This window comes from Diabrotica undecimpunctata, chromosome 2 (assembly GCF_040954645.1).
Source record: "Diabrotica undecimpunctata isolate CICGRU chromosome 2, icDiaUnde3, whole genome shotgun sequence".
NCBI lineage: Eukaryota > Metazoa > Arthropoda > Insecta > Coleoptera > Chrysomelidae > Diabrotica > Diabrotica undecimpunctata.
Window position 1 is genome coordinate 153266979 of NC_092804.1, and position 21243 is coordinate 153288221.

General features: G+C 33.6%; 1 protein-coding gene across 4 annotated transcripts in view; it reads right to left on the reverse strand.

The window, feature by feature from the left end:
• Window positions 1-21243, reverse strand: part of Dap160 (dynamin associated protein 160) — an 82763-nt gene that overhangs the window by 25611 nt on the left and 35909 nt on the right. For all 4 annotated transcript variants that reach the window (XM_072523764.1, XM_072523762.1, XM_072523763.1 and 1 more), the window contains 3 exons: window positions 6489-6757; window positions 2946-3183; window positions 205-536 (listed from right to left, as the gene is read on the reverse strand). In XM_072523764.1, the coding sequence (XP_072379865.1) occupies window positions 205-536; window positions 2946-3183; window positions 6489-6757 (839 nt within the window). The remainder of the gene's footprint in view (window positions 1-204; window positions 537-2945; window positions 3184-6488; window positions 6758-21243) is intronic.

The following is a 21243-nucleotide window of genomic DNA, read 5'->3' on the forward strand; positions in this document are numbered from 1 at the left end:
GAATCGTGTGATGGTATTTTATAATTTATATTCTAAGCAACTTTTTATTGTATTATTATAGATTCACTCATTCAGGAATTTAGTCAATATTTTCAGTTCCGATTTAAATATTTTTGGGTGTTGTTATCAGTAGCCAACGCGTAGATATTTTTAAGGCCAGCCAAGAAGGCAAGAAAATCAAATTCCTCTACTTTGTTTACTTACCTGTTTATATAGTTTATACGATACGTTTTCATTAATCTGAAATGTAAACTGCACTCCTATGCTTTTAGTAGCTTGAACAAACATAAAGAAATCGTTAAATAGGAATCCTAACAGTTCTTTATTGCTTTTTAATTTATTAAATATGCCGTAATGCAATAATTGACGTGGACCCAACTTATTTGTTTCGCTATTGAACACAATATTTAGATCATTTTGAACACATTGTTGTAACCAATTTAATCGATCTTGGTTTTCTTTCAGTCTAACGTTTTCGTTGATAGAATTTAGAAAGCTTTCAGCTAGAGTTAATGCCTCTTGGAGATTCTTGTAATCTGAAATAAAAAATTTGAAAAATAGAATAAGCAATTATATTTATACAATAAATAGTGTGTCGTAATGGACGGACAGTGATAACTGACATTGTTATTTTGTGTGTTACAGCGTGTTGCCACAGCCGTAGGAACAATTTCACTATCAAGCAAGAATAAAAAAAACTCTTCAACTCACTAAAAAACGTTCTCGAAAAAAGAAAGTTAATCATACTACAAACTATACACTTAAAATATAACTGCGTTTGATCAGTCAAGATGAAGGGATCGTTTTTCTTAAACTTTTTCCTCTGTCCATGTCTTTTTGTACAGAGGTGGGAGATAATTTAAGATTTTATACATTTTTCACAATTCTTGAGTTATATACGTATATATAAATACCCATTAGATGCTGCTACGCTCACTGGGCATTAAGACGAGAGGGAGTGGTTAAAATAAAATAACAAGCTAGAGAGCGAAAGAGGAAATTAGTTGAGAGATTTTGCTGACATTGAAAACTGCCAAATTGCTTAGTCTATTTTATATATATTAAGTAAATGCAACAAACTGGACGTAATTGCTATATCTATAAATAAAAATTCTGCTCTTCACAGTTAAAAAGTTATTTTTTAGAGAGCACTGCTATGGCATGTGTTCGGCATCAAGTTGTTAGGGACATAATTAAATTACCCAAACCACATAATTAAATTAAGGAAAACCCAGAAGGATTAGACTCAGAGTGCTTTCGTCAGCTAATAATCTAAAAATCGTTACTTGCATATTAAATCTCATTATCTACCTTTACAAATTAATTCAGTAATTAATACCCTTATCTCCAGATCAATACGCCTTTGCGATGGTGCAAGTAGATCCGCTGAGCTCTCTACTTTAAAACAAGCCCTCATCCAAAATGGTTACCGAGAAAATCACATCAATATGAGCATCCACAGACATCAATCTCCCACTCAATCTCAACCCAAAGACTCAGACCCTCATCATACGAAAGCTTTTCTTCCTTACATCGAAGGAATCACTGACAAAATCCTTAAATCAAAAGGAATAAAGACAATATTTACCCCAAACAAAAACTTTCATCTCTTGCCCGATCAGTCAAAGACAACATTCCAAATGAACAACGCTGAGATTATGAAATTCCTTGTACAGACTGTCCATCTTATATAGGCCAAACAAATCGTAGAATCCAAACTAGGATTTATGAACATTCAATTTCTGTTCGCAAAAATTCCATTGCTGTTCGCAAAAATTCCAATTCAGTTTCCTAGGTCAACACCATCTTCATACAGGTTACAAAATTGATTTTAAAAACTCCAAAACCATAGCCCCCATCCTCTTCTATAAACCAAGAATTATCAGAGAACTCATAGAGATTGAAAAAATTCCAAATTGTGTCAATAAAAGAGATGACGGCATCCGGTTACCTTCGATATGAAGACCTCTCATAAAGAAAATATGGTCCGCTTCACTTTCCAATCAAAATCCCGCTACCACAAATCTTCGCGCCAACCCCCACCCAAACCACGTCATCATCGACGGTATAAATGAACTGTCCGCTATCCCCAGTAGCAGTAGTGCAGTGATAAGTGATCAGTGTAGTATTGTTTTGGGTGCTCAGGATACTGAGGCTCCGGAAGCCCTGAAGAAGACGTCAGAGGGGATGTCGAAAACTCGGCGCAGTAATATTCCTAGTTTTAGGTTAGGTTAGGGTAATGTTTAAAATGCCCAAAATTAAATAAACTCCTTTCAAGAGTTGGAAAATGACTGACAATGATATTTTATAATATCTTGATTAGAAACCCATGAGTTACTGCTAGTATCCCATCGGGATATTAATAGTATAAATGAAATCAATGGCTCTAAGCGGACTAAAATTATAATTGATGGAAACCAGTTTAAACAGATTAATAAATTTTTCAAAACGGAGAGTGATGAGCGTGGGAAAAGCAGCTGATACACCTTTAGCGGTTTCCGCACATCTCTGGAAACGGAAAATGAAACGCCTAACACTATGATTTTTTCAAATTATCCAAATGGCTAATGCAGGCACATCCTCACTTCGTAGCGCTAAATAAATTGAGTGTTAGCAAGCCAGTGCAAGGATGTTTATCCTGACTAATTTTTGCAAGTAATATGAAAACGAAATCAAATGGATATAATCAACTAGGAATATGAAACCAAACGGTTCTCTTGCAGCCTGGTGAGGAAACTATCTCATGAGCTTTTAGCACGTAAGAAGTTGTAACAGAAATCAAGTATGTATTTGCAAACAGTTAGAGCTCTTGGATTTCTGAATACAAGACCTATTAAGCACGAAAGCTTTGACAGAAGACAATAACACAAAAATCTAAGTGAGAAGAAACATAAGGTATATGTGTGTAAAGATTAATGATATAATTATAACAATAAAATACTTACCGGGGTGATCATCAGGCGTATTTTCTAGAATTTTATTAATCAACAACGGATATCTAGTAATTCGCTGCATAGGTTTAATTAAAAACGACGATAAAGGCATCCCTTTAGTGGCGACATTGTTTTGACATTTTTTCACTAAATCTCTAAAGGCAGTAGAATTTTCCGTTAATTTTTGTAAGAGAGCAGCGCTGTCTAATTGTTTGCCACAGAATGTAACGTAAGCTTTCATTTCGGGTAACTAAAATAACATTATTAAACTTAAGATAAATACATCACTAAGTATATTTATTAAAGATAAAATATTTTCTGCTATATTTAACGCCAATGTACGTGTAACATTAGATATTCACAACAGCGAATAAATAAAATAAATAAATATTTATTATAAATACAGCGGTAAATTTATTAAAACATCTACATTTACGAAATTTGTGCTTTCTTCTAGTTATGGCATATTAAACGTATCCTATTCTCTCAGTCGAGTCAAATATATGCAAAACACTTATCCTAATCAGTGAGTAAAGAAAAATAGTCCAATTGTAACAACCCAAAGAACATATATTTTTTATTCTATTTAATTCAGAACGCCATAATTGTATGCGTCCCTGTATAACTGAATTGCGTTTTAAATAACGTAAACATTAAATTTTGTTTTGGTAAATCATCAATTCTTGAGAAATGACGCAAGCGTCTTATAGAACCATTTTTTATTGGTCGGATTCGATCATACGATCACCCGGCATTTGTATTAATTTCGATGGACAAGGAGCGACGTTCTCGAAAAGGAGCGCGTCATTCTATTCTATTCTTGACCTCCGAACGAATCAGGTTATGCTATTTGTGAAAAGGTCCATCAGGTGAGTTGTTAGAATTTTTCTATAGGCTATGTTCTACCGGTTTTAGTGTAAATAAGGCACTAACAGTTTCTTTTTTCACTTTTTTACAGAATCAGCAGAAAAAACCAAATGTATGACAACATCTAAATACCCACTACGATGTAGAATCCAAATTGATGGGAAAATAATAAAGCAGGAAGCAAATTTTAGATATCTGGGAATAGATATAACTAGTTACAGAGATGTTGAAGAAGAAGTACAACAACAAAGCATAAAAGCTAGTAAAGCGGCGGGTTCTCTTAATGACACAATCTGGAAGAATAAACACCTAAGACAAGACACAAAAACAAGAATCTATAAAGCAGCAATTAGACCTATATTAACATACACGGCGGAGACAAGACCTAACACATCTAAAACGAGACGACTACTAGAAACAACAGAGATAAAAATATTCCGACGAATATCAGGGAAAAGTCTGTTGGATAGAGAGAGAAGCGAAAACATAAGAAGACATAAATGGATGGGTGACAAAACGGAAACATAAGTGGAACGAACACATTAGTAGAATGGCAGAGGATAGGATAGTACGAATAGCACGAGATGAGTCACCAAATGGACGAAGAAGTATTGGCAGACCAAGAAAAAGATGGTGCGATAAGTTAAACAATATAGGAGGCTAATATTGAAGAAGAAACAGGCTTTAAAGCCTACATACAAGAAGGAAGAAGAAATTCTTTACAGAAGGAAAAAATAAAGATCTTTCCTCCAAATATGTTACTGCTCCGTTTATCTTCATGTACTATTGGTCGTCCAATTTTATTTTTTTATCTGTCCTGTAATAAATATAACCATTTAATTCTAGTTAATGTAACGTCTGATAGACTTTTGGAGCGCCAATGTAGGAATAAATAGGACATTAACTACGACTTAATGTCTGATCCATAATCCACCTTGCTTACCCATAATTGATATTGATTGGAGCTCTTTGACTGAGCACACGTAACTATATAAACTTGTTTCATATGCTACGCTTCTTTTATCTAGTGCCTATCTACTTTACGAAGAAAGAATTCAAAGTGAAATAATATTCCTTAATCTCTTAGTCTTCTTTTCTCCAATTCTAAGAAAGTATAAAAAAATAATTCGGTGGCGTGCTTTTTGGCAAATTGTTTATAATGTGTTTTATTCGTTTTAGCTGGTATCGGTCTTCAATTTTGTTTGTGTACTAGTGGGTCGACAGATTCCACACTATTGAACTGACTAACATGTTACAGGAATACCAGATAGTGGACAGTTTTGTCTATCTAGGGTCTAGTATAACTAACGATGGTAACTGTAAAGCAGAAGTTCGGAGACGTATTGGTATGTCAAAAAATGCGATGAGTCGCCTAACTAAAGTTTGGAAAGACAGATCTATCTCTCAAAATATCCAGATGAGACTAGTGAATGTCCTTGTATTCCCAATATTTCTATACGAGGCAGAGACTTGGACTCTTCGTGGACGAGCGCCAAAAAATTGATGCCTTTGAGATATGGTGCTGGAGAAGAATGCTGCGTATACCTTGGACAGCTCATAGGACAAACGTTTCCATTCTAAACCAACTCGAGATTAAAAAAAGGCTGTCGACAATATGTCTGCAAGGTATTCTGTAATTTTTCGGTCACGTGGTTCGTAGAGGTGACGACAGTTTGGAGAGATTAACTGTTTCTGAAAACATTCCAGGAAGAAGATCAAGATTGCGATCACCAACTAGATGATCCAACCAAATTACGAATTCAGCTGGAAACTCATTCTGCGAAGCCCTCAGAGCAACTGAAGATAGAGACCAATGGAGAAAAATTGTTAGGTGTATTGGAAGAAATCACAACAAGAGAGAGAGTACAAGTGGGAATGTCTTGAAAACCATTCCCACATATCTTCCGACTCCGATCAACGCAGCCTCGTTAATTGTATCTACCTTAAACACTGGCCATCGTTTATTGTGTTACAAAATTTGAACTGTTGTAACCCAAGAAAATGTTTCAAAAAGTTTACTTCATGTGGCATCATGTGCATAAAGCAAATTTTGATACGCGCAATGCCATCGCAGACAAGAAATGAGAAATTGAGTGTCGAATTATCGCTTGTAACACAAAAAAAGAGTGTGTGGAATCGGGATTTGAGGTATTCGAGTTCAAGGCTGACAGTTAAAAAGTTGTGTTAATCCGTGGCACCTCAAGGTTATGTGTAGAAATCTACAGACAGTCTATACACCTTTTAGAATAGTTTGTTGCAGGCCTGCTCACAGTACAGATTTAAATTCCATTAAACATATTTGGGATTCGATGGGTAGACGTTTACGGAAACTTGTGCTGACCTTCAGAAATTCTAGACAGCTTAGAAATATGTTGGTGCAGAAAGAGGAGTCTTCCTCAGAATATGCTCCAAAGCATGCCTCTTTCATTTACAAGCAGTTATCACTGTTCGAGGAGGAAATGCTACTGGAGTCTTTCAATTTATTTTTTTTTTCACCGAAAAGCATATCAAAGTAAAATTTTCACTTTCATTATTTTCAAACAAATTTGAACAATAAAAACCTTTTGGAAGCAATTCGTTAACAAACTCTGTTACAATCGAAAAGAACCGAAAAAAATAAAAAGTTCTTCAATAACTTAAAATTACGGAGTAACCTTAACTTTACTTAAAAAAAATAAAAACACTTACATGTTTACATATAATATGGCCGATCATATCACTTCCAGTCTTATTAGCATTCAATAAATCCTTGAGAAATAATTTATTACAGAATATTATATCTTGCCAGTTGACGAATATTTCGTCAATTTCTTTAGCTGAAATCAATTTGCACTTCCTTAAGGGTTCTTCGAACACTTCGTGTACAACCGACATGTCATGGACGTAACTCTTTTCGGTTTGTACAAACTCGTTAATGCTTTCCTTGCGTTTTTTATTTTGGGGAGTTAACGGTGGAGCTAATAAAAGTAAATGATTATAATATGAGTATCACAAAAAGAATATACAATAAAGAATATTGAATTAAGGTGTTATTAATATTTGTAAAATAGTGATAATGGATTCACATTTTTAATGAGCGCTACAGCAATTAGTTTTATTTATTTCTCACAAATAACGTAAATTACGAAGAGTAGTTAATTTTAACTTATGAATATCTATTTTGTGTTGTAAAAGATGTCAAATAGGAATCGAAAAAGCATAACAGTTTATTAGCAATGCAGAATAGTTTAGTAAAGAAAATAAATATGACAAAAACAAAGACGAAATATTCTAGATCAAAAATTGGTATATGCCTTTCTTAAAAAAAAGACATATTGATTTGATATAAAAATTTCGTTAGATTATGGCTCCAAGGCTAGGTATTACTGTGATAGTTGATTATAACTAAATTATCTTAACAACACTGCATACGCTATAGTTTAGGTGTACAAGCGGTAGAGAGAGGGAGAGAGTGACGGAGTGCTGGAGAGAGTAGTACAAGCAGATTCACGGTACACAAAGCATCTCTTCCGCAGCAGCTGGTCTACCACGCCGTATTAAAAGTCATTTAATTGTTACATGTATCTTTTCACAAAAATTGTAGATCATGTTAACTTTAATTTAATCGAAGTACATTCCCCATTAATAAACCAGTTGTAATATAATGACACTTGTTTCATTCATAAATAGGGGAAAATTGACATTTCAAGTTACGACCATTAGTGGACTATACTACTCTCGAAAGGGATTAGATCTCGCTGAATATATATATATATATATATATATATATATATATATATATATATATATATATATATATATATATATATCTCACGAACAAAAGTTGATATCGAAAAATGCTTGAAACCGTTTCTAGGATAGTAAGGGGGAACTAAAATGACATGAAAGAGAACTCACCCCCATCAATCCCCTAGGCCCCACCCACCACAACCAAAAAGTTTAAATTGCAAACCCCTACTTGTGATACATCATTGAAAAGACTATAAAAAATGCTATCCAATATAAGTAATAATTATACAGGGTGAAGCAATAATTGTAAAACTTTGGCTTAAACGGAAAATTTAATGAGGTTTTTGTTGAACTACAAATTTGTTAAAAATGTCAATTAAGTAAATGTTCAAAGTGGGTGCCGTTGTTTTACAAACAATAATACAGCCTATTTTCAAATTCTGCACGAACTTTGGCAAATATTGTTCTAGTAATAGCGCGACATGCTTGCGTAATTCTTTCTCGCAATTCCCCATGTGACGCAGGTTGAGTTTTATAAACAACTGACTTGAGGTAACGCCATAAAAAAAAGTCAGGTGGCGGTAAGTCTGGTGACCTCGGTGGCCACTCAATAGGACCTCTCCTTACAATCCATTTGTTCGGATAATTAGTATCCAACCAGTGCCTAACTGGAGCTGCATAGTGAGGAGGTGCTACATCTTGTTGGAAGTGCAGCAAATCTTCGTCTAGGGCTAAGTTGCTTTGATCGTCCCTTTGGTTCTCTAATTCATGCACAATTAAAGGTTCGATGGTGTTTTCCAGCATAACGAGATAAATGTCGCCACTTAAATAGCCTGGTATGAACAAGGGGCCAATTATAGCATCGTCTAATATTCCTACCCAAACATTCAGTTTCTCAGGATATTGAGTGTGACCTTCCCTGAATCGATGCGGGTTCGCATCACTCCAGTACCGAAAGTTTTGTTTATTTACATTAACATTCAGCATAACAGTACATTTATCAGTGAAACAAATATTAACATTCTCAGTTCAACGCGAATTCTTTCAGTTATGAGTTCACAAAACTCAATTCGTCGGTTTGGATCATCCAAAAGACGAATTTCGGTTTTGTATGGGTGAAACTTATGTAATTTTAACACCTTTCTAACCGACTCATGTGAAAGTCCTGTCATTGCCGATATTTTCATTGCGTCCATAATTCGCGGACGTATACGTGACTTACATTTTTGTCCGGATGCCTCTCATGAAATATTTGAGCTGTTCATAAATAACACTGGTTCTGGGAGGTAAATATGAAAATGATCTCCACGCGTTCAGATATACTGTAAACCATTGGTTTCAGGGTCATCAACAGAATCAACAAAAACCTCATTAAATTTTCCATTTAAGCTAAAGTTTCACAATTATTGCTTCATCCTGTATAATTATTATTTATACCACTGGATAGCATTTTTTAGTCTTTTCAATGATGTATCACAAGTAGGGGTTTGCAATTTAAACTTTTTTGGTTGTGGTGGATGGGGCCTAGGAGGTTGATGGGGGTGGGTTCTCTTTCATGTCATTTTAGTTCCCCCTTACTATCCTCGAAACGGTTTCAAGCATTTTTCGATATTAACTTTTGTACGTGACATATAGCCCATTGTAATTTTTAAAATTGACACACTGTATAGTTATATTCTATTGATCGTAGAGTTTTGATGCCTTACTACAAATATTTGGTCTGTAGTGGACCTCCCTTTCCCGAATCCTACTTGATATTATCTTATCCATTCTAGTGTGTACCTTGGGCTTAAGAGCGATATTTCAGTAGAGTTATTGTGTTCTAGCTTGTCTACCTTCTTATGTATAGAGCCTTATTACTACTATCTTCCATTGGTCTCGCAGTTTTCCTGTATCCTTTATTTCTTTTACCAGTATCAATATTTCCTTCATAATTTTACCATTTATGTTGTAATCGCATCACATTTTATGTCTAGTAAGAGCTCTACTTTCCCAATTTGTTCTTCCTGGTTATTATTTTAATAATAAAACCTTTAATAATAAAAACTTTGTTAATCATTTTTTATAGCACTTGCGCAAACATTAACTGCGTATGCTTATTGTGTGCTGCGAGTATAAACTTCCTCTTCTTCAGGTGCCCTGTACCCTGCGAACGTTGGCTATTAACATGGAAATTCTTATCTTGCTTACAGCACTTCCGAATAGTTCGACCAATGTGAACCCGAACCACTTCAGCAGATTTTGGAGCCACAAGAGTCTGCTGTCTATTTTTGCCAGGATAATCAATTGAAGTAGACGTTACTTATCGGGTCTCAGTAATCGCAGTATCGACAGCTTGCTGAAAATTGCTAAATAGCTCCTACACCGTTAGGAAAGTACATTAAAAAAACTTCAGTCGGATCATCTCTGTGAGTATCCAAAGAGAAATAAATAAAACAATGAAAATAGTCAATGTTTTAATGCAATATAATGATAAGTGATGAGTATTTTTAACAAATTTTGAAATAGCTAACAGTTTACGATAACATTTTTACGTAGCTAAATCGACAGACTTGCAAAATAAATATATAATTTGTTTATTCGATACACGATATATTCAATGTACTTTTTAACAATCAATTTAGAATATAACCGTAAATCTTTGTATATAGAAAATGAAAAAAAGGAGATTAACAATATAATAATTTAGGGGGTGAATTAAAATAGTGAACTTTCCTACAAATAAATAGAATAATAAACACTATTTAAATGTTTAAAAAAATATATGTACAAGATTTGTTTTGTAATTTTCTTAGGGAGCAGCCTTTAAAACGTTTTGACGAAAAATCGTTGGTTCATTAGCAGGTACTATGAAAATTATAAATGAGTACCGTTAAAATACTTAATGGATATGTAATGTTTAATGTTTGTAGTCCATACTGTCTTTACCAGAAGATTTACGTCTACTTGCGTTGACTAATTAGTAAAAAAGTAAAGTTCGTGTGATCTTCTGGCTATGGTCTGGTGTTAGAGTTTTCAGTCGCGCAAGCGTCCCTAACATGACTTAAATACCTCTTACGTGGCTAGGACCGACGGCTTTACGAGCACTCCGAATCACGGTGACGGCTCGTATAATTTTTAGAAATGAAAATGACGTCGCTGGCGAAGTAGTGCATTTCGGCTTAGAATGCCAGTATCTTAGTCAATGAGCTACGACCATCACGAGTAGTTTATTACAATAACAAATACGAACATTAAAGTTTTATGAACACATCAGTAATTTCTAAGAACCGTGATTATTATTCCTCTTTTGTTAACAACAACTTAATATTGTCTTAAGATATGCAACAAGAATGATTCAGTAAATTGCACTGATTTATTAAGTCAAAAGGGACAGTCTCAAATTTCTTAAATTAATTCTTTAACATTGCAAAGCTAAGGTGCTTCAAATTATAATTTATTGTCCCTGAAAACCAGTAAGGTCGTCAGCATGTAATTACGGCTCAACACGATTTATATGTGATAGGATTAGCTCACCGAAATGTGCATACAATTGCACGCGAACTCTGTGTGGGCTTAAATAACTCACAAAATCTCATCAAATTGACTCACTCATTTGGTGACGTCGATCTACGAACCAAAACAGTAAAATTTGACATTACTGAAAACATTTAATTGTCTGTAGTACGTTCTCATAGCAAGACAGAGTTAAACTAGCTTTTGCATTAGTAAAATATAATATGTAATACATATTTATTGTTTTTCTGCTTCTGCTAACAATCGTTTGTAAGACTTTATATTGAGATACTAAAAATTTAAGTTAAATTATGTTTATTTTAATATTTGTTACAAACTTTTTTTCTTAAACATTACTGATATTTTTTACTCTTAAACTGATACTTAATATTTTAACTTATCTGTTATCTACAGTCAAATGTGTTTTACAGGGAAAGTAACGATAAAAAAGTGGTTCATAGCCAAGGGAGGCAAACTATCTTTAACGTTTATTTAAAGAGGGTAATTAGAAAAGATACTGTAGAGTTTGAAACCGTACTGGAAGCCCTAAATCAAAGCCGAATAGATTACAGGTACACGTCACTAATCAAAAACATCTACGAGAACGCTACATCAAGTATACGACTACACGAAGACACAGAAAAATTCAGCTTAGGTCGAGGAGTAAGACAAGGAGACAATATTTCACCAAAATTGTTCACGGCAGCTCTAGAGTCAATATTTAAGAACGCCCAATGGCAAGATATGGGCATCAATATAGATGGAGAAAGATTAAATCATCTGAGGTTTGCAGATGATGTCGTATTAATCGCAGATAACTTACAGGATACGGTTTCTATGCTACATTCGCTTAAAAGTCTGTCTGAAAGAGCAGGATTAAAGATAAACTTTGAGAAAACTAAACTTATGACAAATCTCGTAATGAGTGGAAATATAACTATCGACAATAATACCATGCAACAAACAGACACTTACAAATATCTGGGACACGAGATCAAAATAAACAGAGACAATCAAACAAATGAAATACAGAGACGAATAGGCCTGACATGGGCAGCATTTGGCAAACTAAGCCATATTCTAAAAAGTTCAATTCCCATGTGTCTCAAGCGAAAAGTTTATAACCAATGTGTTTTGCCTGTACAAACTTATGGAGCAGAGACTTTAACACTCACGCAGAAATCTGCGAATAAACTAAGAGTTACACAACGAGCCATGGAACGTGCAATGCTGAATGTGAGCCTCCGAGACCACATAACAAACCGACAAATCAGGCAAAGATCAGGAGTTCAAGACGTCATCGAAAGAACCACGAGACTTAAGTGGAACTGGGCAGGACACTTAGCCAGAACACAAGATGGACGATGGACAAGACGAATTATGGAATGGAGGCCCAGAAATTATAAAAGAAGCCGAGGACGACCACCGACTAGATGGACCGACGACATAAAAAGAGTAGCGGGAAACTGGCTACAAGCGGCCCAGTGTAGAGAACACTGGAAAGAACTGAGGGAGGCCTATGTCCAGCAGTGGACGGGATTGGCTGGATTGGAAAAGGTGAAAACAAACCATCAACTTCAAAATTTGGTTTTGGCATCGGTCCAAAAGAAGCATTTGCAAGAGCAGGTCCAAGTCATTTGTTAATCCATTTGAGTAAAATTTTGAAGTTCATGTATGAAAGTAAAATAGTCAATATTTTTAGGATTCTTTTTTCTTCGGGTATGCGTATTTCCAAAGTTCATGAGGTTTTTGCAACAACTCTACCATGTATGAGCAACATTAACGTGTGTGATAAAACTAGGAGGAATAGGCCACATGATACTGGCCTGCACGTCCAATTAGAGTCTCCATGTTATGTCGATGAAGTCGTGAATTAAAAGTAAAGTAAGTACATGTGCCTTTGGTCTTACAAGAATAGAGTCGTGTGTCATTTACAGATAAAACTAGGTTTTATCTCTAACCTGATTTAAGAAAACTGAGTCTGGAGATGATCAGTTTGACATGGGAGACTCATGGGAGGTACAAATAAATATGGAGGTCTACAAGTTAGGATGTCGGCTGGAATGATTTTTTTAGCTAGAACTGTTTCAGTTTTAGTGACAACACAAATGTCGTTGCCACCCAGCGACCTCAATATACCATTTCATAGAATTATCTTAATATGTTTTTTCCAGCTTTCTCCGACTGGCAGAAAACTTCCACCTTCATAGCTTTACATCACTTAATCTGTGATGCTGAATACGAATGTGTTTTTCATCTGTTGCATCTCTTCATGTGTTTTGGTGCATCTGTGAATGAAGACAGCACTAATATCCGAAGGGACAGACAGACAAACCCAAAAGATCGAGTCATTTTTAATGTTGCTGAGATCTTTTTTGATACATCACGTAAAAAAGTCACTGTAACCTCGCCAGACCAAAATATTTTCAAGTATTTTCAAACCTGTGCTGCAGATTTGTAACGTATCGAAAAACCAATACGTTACATTTAGTCTAAATTTCAATTAGTTTAGTAAATTTTTGTAAATTTTTTGTACGTATTTAACAACATTTTTTCATTTGTTTGCCTGATTTTTTTTTATTTTCAACACACAGTTAATACGTTGCAAAGAGAACTTGGGTTAGTTAACACGTTTTTTATGCATACATAATTTACGACCGTTTTAATGCGCATACATTTTATATTAATATTTTATGATATAGTGAATTTTACCATTTTTTATTTGTATGATATTTGCTCTTTTATCTGTTTTATGCATATCCCATTTCTGTTTTTTGAGATTCGAATATTTAAAGCAATGGCCCCCCTTTTTTTGACGAGAAATGCTCTTTCATGTTCTTTTTGTTGTTTTGTGTCTATATTTCTTGTGTTTCTCCCCTCTATAAACGACTCCGCCAATAATCTACCAAGATTGGACAACGGTAGTCACATAATGTATCGGTGCTCAAGCTTACTTAGTAATATAGTTCACTGTGAATAGTACAGATTTTCCAAATTTGTTAAAGCTGTTTCCACACTGTACAGCATATTATTCGGGATTAATATTGATAGTGTGGATTTAACGCTTATCAACAGAAAAGCTAGTTAAACATTTTCATTGCAAATTTTACAACACATTCGAAACCAATATTGATAGTGGGGATTCAATGTTTGTCTATAAAAGGAGTAGGTCAAGACATTACTATTGAACATAGCCGAAGAAAACAAATGACTACCATCCCTTTTTTAAATATTTCATATTATTTTTCAATATTTCTCTTTTCCTCTACAATCCCTTTACTATCAGGTTTTTTCTTGAAAAGTAAGTCGTTAAACACTATTGATTCGATTGATTCTTTGGATCGTGATATCAAATATATTTACATGTTTTCTTTAACTCTGTCTCCTTCATTATTTCGCCTCTATGCGCACAATGCAGGAAAATATTTTTGAATTAATCTTTGACCCCGCAATAACTTCATACTTTCTTATGCTCCTATATTAGCAGTATCGTAAATAATAACGAAATATAAATACAAAATAACTGGCAGAACTCGGGCTACAATCTTTATGTCGTTTGGATAAATAACTTTCTACAAAAACGATGAATAGCTAGGAAGCAAAATACAAAATAAATTTTGAACTATCTAGAAATTATTACACTTACATTTAAAGCCTGCTCCCTATATTTAAGTTAATTAGAATCAACTAAAGCCATACTTTACTCCACCCTAAATAAATATATGCAGCATACCGTTCAGTAGGGTGGTCAAAATAGTGAAAAATAAAGAAAAGAAGAAAATATATTACTATAAACATCTTACCGTAAATATGGACATTTGTACCCACCCTACCAAACTATTGCTGAAAAATTATATAACAATAAATTTATACAGTTTAAACTTAAAAATAATATGAGCATAATAAATCACAATATAATTAAAATTATTGGAGAATACATCACCTTCACGTGACCAGATTTCTATACAGGTTGGAATAAAAATTAAGAAAAATAAATTTCTGTACATAATACACAATTCTATATACTGTAGAAGACGTTCAGATGGTTCAATTTAAGATTTAAATATAATTAAGACGTCCATCCTGTATATATAAATCCATATATAATGTGTATTTCAAATTCGACAAGCCAAGTGAACATTAATTTAGATATACTTGCAAATATACCAATTTTAAACACCTCACAATCCTAATAAAAGTTCCTTCGAAATGTCTTCGTACCTTTCTATACCATTTTTTCACTTGAATTATCATGTTAAACATACCAACAAGGTCGATAAAAAATAATATAATACCTGCAGCAATGTAACACAAAAACTCAAAATAACATAAAGGAACTTTAATGAAGTATGCACTAGGATGGGTCCCATACAAACCGGATATTTGGCAGAAAGTGAGAAATGCCTAGTCACTTTTGTTACTACTATTAGCTTGTATTATAATTAAACTTATATAGAAAGACCTGCTACAAATTTATGTCTATATTGGATGAAATGACCACGGTGTTGACTAGCATTTTAAATAGACACGATTATAAATGACATTCGTACATCGATTGAGTAATGGGGGGGGGCAACCAACGTGGGGTTTGATTGACTGAAGATGATGATTGAATTTGGAAATGGGCGCTGAAGATTATTATTACAGTTACATGAAAGCCCTAGTACAATTTGAAACCAAAGAAAGTAAGCATAATCTACAGAAGCATCACCTCACAATAGCAAACTTTTCTTTAGTATGCATCTGTATTTACTGTATGAAGTATAATCAAATAGCAAGTAATATGTAGACATTACATTATCACACAGCTTTGTATTCATTGCGGAACACAGAAACGAAAATATGCTGAAAAAATTAACTAACTACGATATTTCACGAAAGACCGTCGAACACTTCCGTTAATTTAAGCCAGGCGTCCCAAATTGATAAATCGTGGGGTCATACATTGAAATCCACAACAGATTCGTATATTTCAAATAGGCCTACGACTTAATTAATAGACACAAGTTATATCAAATATTGTATAGCTTTAACATCCCTCAAAAATACATACGACTAGTAAAAGCAACGATGGACACGTCAACAGCAACTGACATAATACAAAATGAGCTCACTCAGAACTTTTTGATAGTCAAAGGATTAAAGCAAGGAGATAAGCTATTATATTATACGACACTATTCAACGAGTCTCGAATATGTGATAAGATAGTTGAACATATGAAGAGCTAATTATAACAAATCAATACAGATTGCCGCCTATGCCGCTGAAATCATCATTATGTATCGCGGAACGGAAGAGGCGGCAGAAATATATTCACAATTAAAAACAAAGGCAAAAGAGACCTGACTAGAAATAGATATTCAAAAAACAAAAAGCTAACAGGCAGGAGCTAGGGAAAACAGACTCACAGTTGAATTAGGGGGCAATATTGAAATAGCAGAAAGTTTCACATATTTGGGAATTAAATTAAGCATGTATGGAACAGAAGAACCAGAAATTCCAAGAAGAATAGTAAAGGGAAGCAAAGCTTACTTTTTACTCGCCTATGTGTTCCGATCCAAAAACACACTGGAGATCTTAAATCAGGGTCTACAAAACTATTATCAGACCAATAGTATGTTATGGATGCGACACATGAGAAGACAGAAAATACAAAAAGAAAGCTGAAAATCTTTGAAATGGTGGAGATTCAGGATGAGAACACAACTGATGTAAGGAATTAAGACTGTGAGGTTTACTTATTTTAATCTAACGGAAGTCATTAGAGGTTTTATTGTTATTGGTGTCAACAAATATTTTTTTTGCGTTTTTGCTTGGTACATTTTACCAATTATATTTTAAATATTAAAAGCGGCGGTTGAGCTCATTTTAATACAGCTTTATTGCATCCAGTAACATTGTTTCCGAACTATTTGTTTCAATGTTACTTTCAAGTAATTTTCGTCAAAATAATGTATGAGTTGTTTATTAGTGAATATAATATCAGTTTTCTTTTTTAAAAACATTTATTTATAACATACATATTTATGTTGAATAATGCAACAAAACTTCTTTATATTAGTAACCAAAAATAACATTACAGCAGATAAAAGTACTATTTGTTATACATTATGTGAAATGTTAAAAACCCTAATCAACGATTCTCTCAATACAAAATAGTTTGCAAAGCAACATTGAGGAAGTAACGACATAAATAGAAAGATATAGATGTAAATAAGAAAGAAAGTAGTTCTGGCTGAGTACATTAAATTTATATTCAAGAAATGTCCCCTTTAAATTTGTTGTATTGTGATGTTGATGTAAATCTTTAATGTAAAGACGAAATTATAATATTTGAAATGTTCGCTGATTATTCAAATAAGGATCTAAAATATTTTTAAAAGTAAGTTTTAAGTTCACAGTATATGCGAATAAAGATAAATGTAGTAATCTTGGAGCATAAAGACGAAAAGGAAGTCCCTTCAGACACCACGTCCACTTCCATTTTTAGTCACAAGCTACGCCCATTTTTAAGATGGAGGCTATGATGTCAGCTGTCATGTCATGTCAAACTGAATGAAGTCTGACGTCACATTAGGCGGGGCTTAGAAAACCTTTACAAACATTTCTAATTCCTGTGTATTTGTTCCACAAAAAGTTAGAAATATTGGTTTTTTAATTGTTTGAAGAGTAAACAACGACTTTTGGTTATGAACATTCATTCTGTGCGATTGGTATTATTTGTCGTTTGTGAATTTGTAAGGTAAGAATATCAAAGTATTAAGTTATCTACTCCTAATGTTCATGTTTTAAGGTTTCTTCTTATTGTTTGATCGAAACTTTAATTATTTTTTACTGCATTTCAATATATTTGTGTCGTTTTTATCAGGGTTATTTCAAAATAAATCAATAAATCATTGAATTTATTTACGAAGTTGAAAAATATTTGAATTAATGTTTTATTCTTTTTTCGTTGCTAGTGATTTTATCCTGTGAAAGACTAAGGATATTCGTTTTCTCGCAGTTTAAGTAGTGAATAAGCACTTTTAGTTCTAATATAACATTATGTGGAAACCTTTCCATCAAATTGCCAGTGTTTAAAAAAATGAAAAAAATCACACAAAATTAATTTTTATAACCAAAAGTCCTTATTTACTTTTCAAATAATTAAAAAAAATTATATTTCCAACTTCTTATGGGATAAATACACAGGAATTAGAAATGTTTGGTAAGGTTTTCTAAGCCCTGCACATCGTAAGAGCTTACAGTCCATAGTGTCCCGAGATAGGATTTAACGAATAGAACACGATGACAAACAAAAGATAAACCTGACGTCGTGTCATAAATGCCTTATGCTCATAACTCCCAAACGATAGTTGAACGTTTAGACCAACTATTAATTTACAAATGTGAAAATCAAAGAATGTATCTGGCAGAAATGAGGGGATTTATAGTTTAATTTTCAATGGTTTTATAGCCTACCAGAAATATTTTCAAGACCATAGTGATTAAATTATGTTTAAGGTTTTTTATTGTTTGGTTCTTTAAGAACATTCATCACAAATTATTTATTGGTTTTGGTCAGACTAAACTAGTAGGTACCTATATTTTGGTCACTCTTACAACTAAGAAGTTAATTAAATCAAGCTATAGATCACATATATCACAGAATAAAAGTGAGAGTGAGTATTAAAAGATTACATGGTTTAAATCATAACATATTTCATAAATTTGGTGGGTCAGTTTTAAATCAAACTATAAAGAGTGTCTATCACGGGAAAAATCAGGGTTCGATGGTTAAAACATCCAGGCAGAGTCAAGCTGAATAAAATGAATGTCTTGGATAAAATCAGCGACAATAATAGGAGGTTGAAGCGTAGCACTGGTCCATATTGTATTCTAATTCATCATCGCTCTAGCGATGTTAAAAGAAACCATTATTATATATGTTTCATAAACAAATGTTTTTAGTATGTTAACTTATGCATCATTCCTACATTTTAGAACAATTATTTCCAATTCAAAATATTTATTGCTTCTTGTCTACAGATTGCGCCACGTCCTAGGCAGGGAAACTACCGAAAAAATTATCGACATTACTCAAAATTCCATTTATAGATACACGTTATGTTTGTAATAATATCTTCAAATTAAAAGTGAATATATATATATATATATATATATATATATATATATATATATATATATATATATATATATATATATATATATTATGTGTGTGTGTATGGTGTCCATGTCCAATATTGAAGAAATAATATAAAGTTGTATATTTTTAAATGCAACTCTATCATTTTATTTTGAGTTTAAAGGTATATTACAGGTTCCATATATGGAGAAATTTTCCTGAAATTATATTTATTATAAAGAAGAGAAAACTCGAGTTAGTTGGCTACGTCTCTAGAGTCACAAGATACGAGTTTCTACTGCTTTAAATGCAAACAAACGAAGAAGCGTGAGATGTAGAACTTCTTGACTGCGAAACCTCCGTGGAAAGTTCGAAATGATATCAATCGAATTATTCCATGCAACAGTTCAGAAAGAGAAAATTGTTATATTAATCAGCGAACTCCACAGGAGATGCTGAATGCAAGAAGAAGAATCAAGTCGTTCGGTTGACTATTGCCGCCCATTAATCTCATTCTTGTGCATGTTGTGTTATTTCCCAGAATGAGTAACCAGTAATGTTTATTTCTTCTTTCAACCACGATGGAGATCTTTCTCTAGATATTTTGCCAGCTACACTGACTTTTACTATATATTTCCATACATTCCCTTCTAGTAATGTGCAAATTCATGTACAGCAAAAGCTGAAATGGCTTTGATTAGGATGGGTACTGTACTAGGTATTTAAAAACGAATTGAATGATAGGATCCTTTCTCAATTATTGTTAAAGAAATCGGCAGTATTTGTAATATGAAGCGTACTCTGAAATGTTATTGGTTTGCTAACAATACTAACATTGAAGACCTTAGAAACATAAGAAATTAACGAGATTTTGTATTTAAATTCCGGTTTTCTGGCGTCTTAACATCCATTGCCTTTCATAACGACTATCTCTCACCGTATTCACTTGGGAATTTCAATTTGAATATTCTCTGGCTGGTGTCATGAATTTAGTAAACTACTTTCTCAAGGGTATTTACAGTAACGAAAGGCTTGAGACAAGGATGTTGTCTTTCCCCCACCCTATTCAAAATATATCCAAGAAGCACTGCACCAGTGGAGACAAAAATGTGCGGGAATGGGGTTGAAGCTTAACAACCATTATGACAACGCTGTTCTTTGCAGATGATCAAGTACTAATTGCAAGCTGTGAAGAAGATGCAGATTATATGCTTAGAAAGCTCAAAGATGAATACGAAAAATGGGGGATGAGTATGAATATGTCTAAAACAGAATATATGCGAAAGGGCAGTGAAGACGAAGACCCGGATTTGGAAATTAGACAAATGAAAAGGTGCTACGAATACAAATATTTGGGAAGTATTATCTGCAGTAAAGGAACAACGGAACGAGATATAGACTATAGAGTGCAACAAGGCAGGAAGAGTGTTCAAATTCTGTATCCGATACTTTGGTCCAACAAAGCTACTATGAGAACTAAAATGACTATCTACAAAGTAATTGTAAAGCCCATTCTTACATATGGAGCAGAATGTTGGCAAATGACAGTAAAAGAAAAGAAAAAAGTTGACACGGTTGAAATGGACTACCTGAGAAGAGCTTGCCGTATATCAAGAGTAGAACGTATACCTAATTCTGAAATTAGAAGAAAAACAGATAGAGTACATACAACTTCTGAAAGAATAGAAACTAGACAGTTAATATGGTATGGACACGTACAGAGGATAGACGACAACAGATGGCCAAAAAGAGCTATGGAATACAATCCAAGTAATAGAAGGAAACGAGGAAGACCAGCCAAGTCTTGGATACAAGGTGTTATGGAAACCTGAAAGACAGAGCCATTGATGAAGACACCTGGAGAGATAGAAAAAGATGGTGATCGAAATGCGGGAAGCGGCAGAAGGTGTAGGATCCCCGCTTATATATATATATATATATATATATATATATATATATATATATATATATATATATATATATATATATATACTTACTTCGAAGTAAGTCTGTCAGCTCCCTGAGATTATGAATAATATAAGAGCTAGAGTTTCTAGATCATGTAATGAGAAACGAAGAGCAATATGGACTTC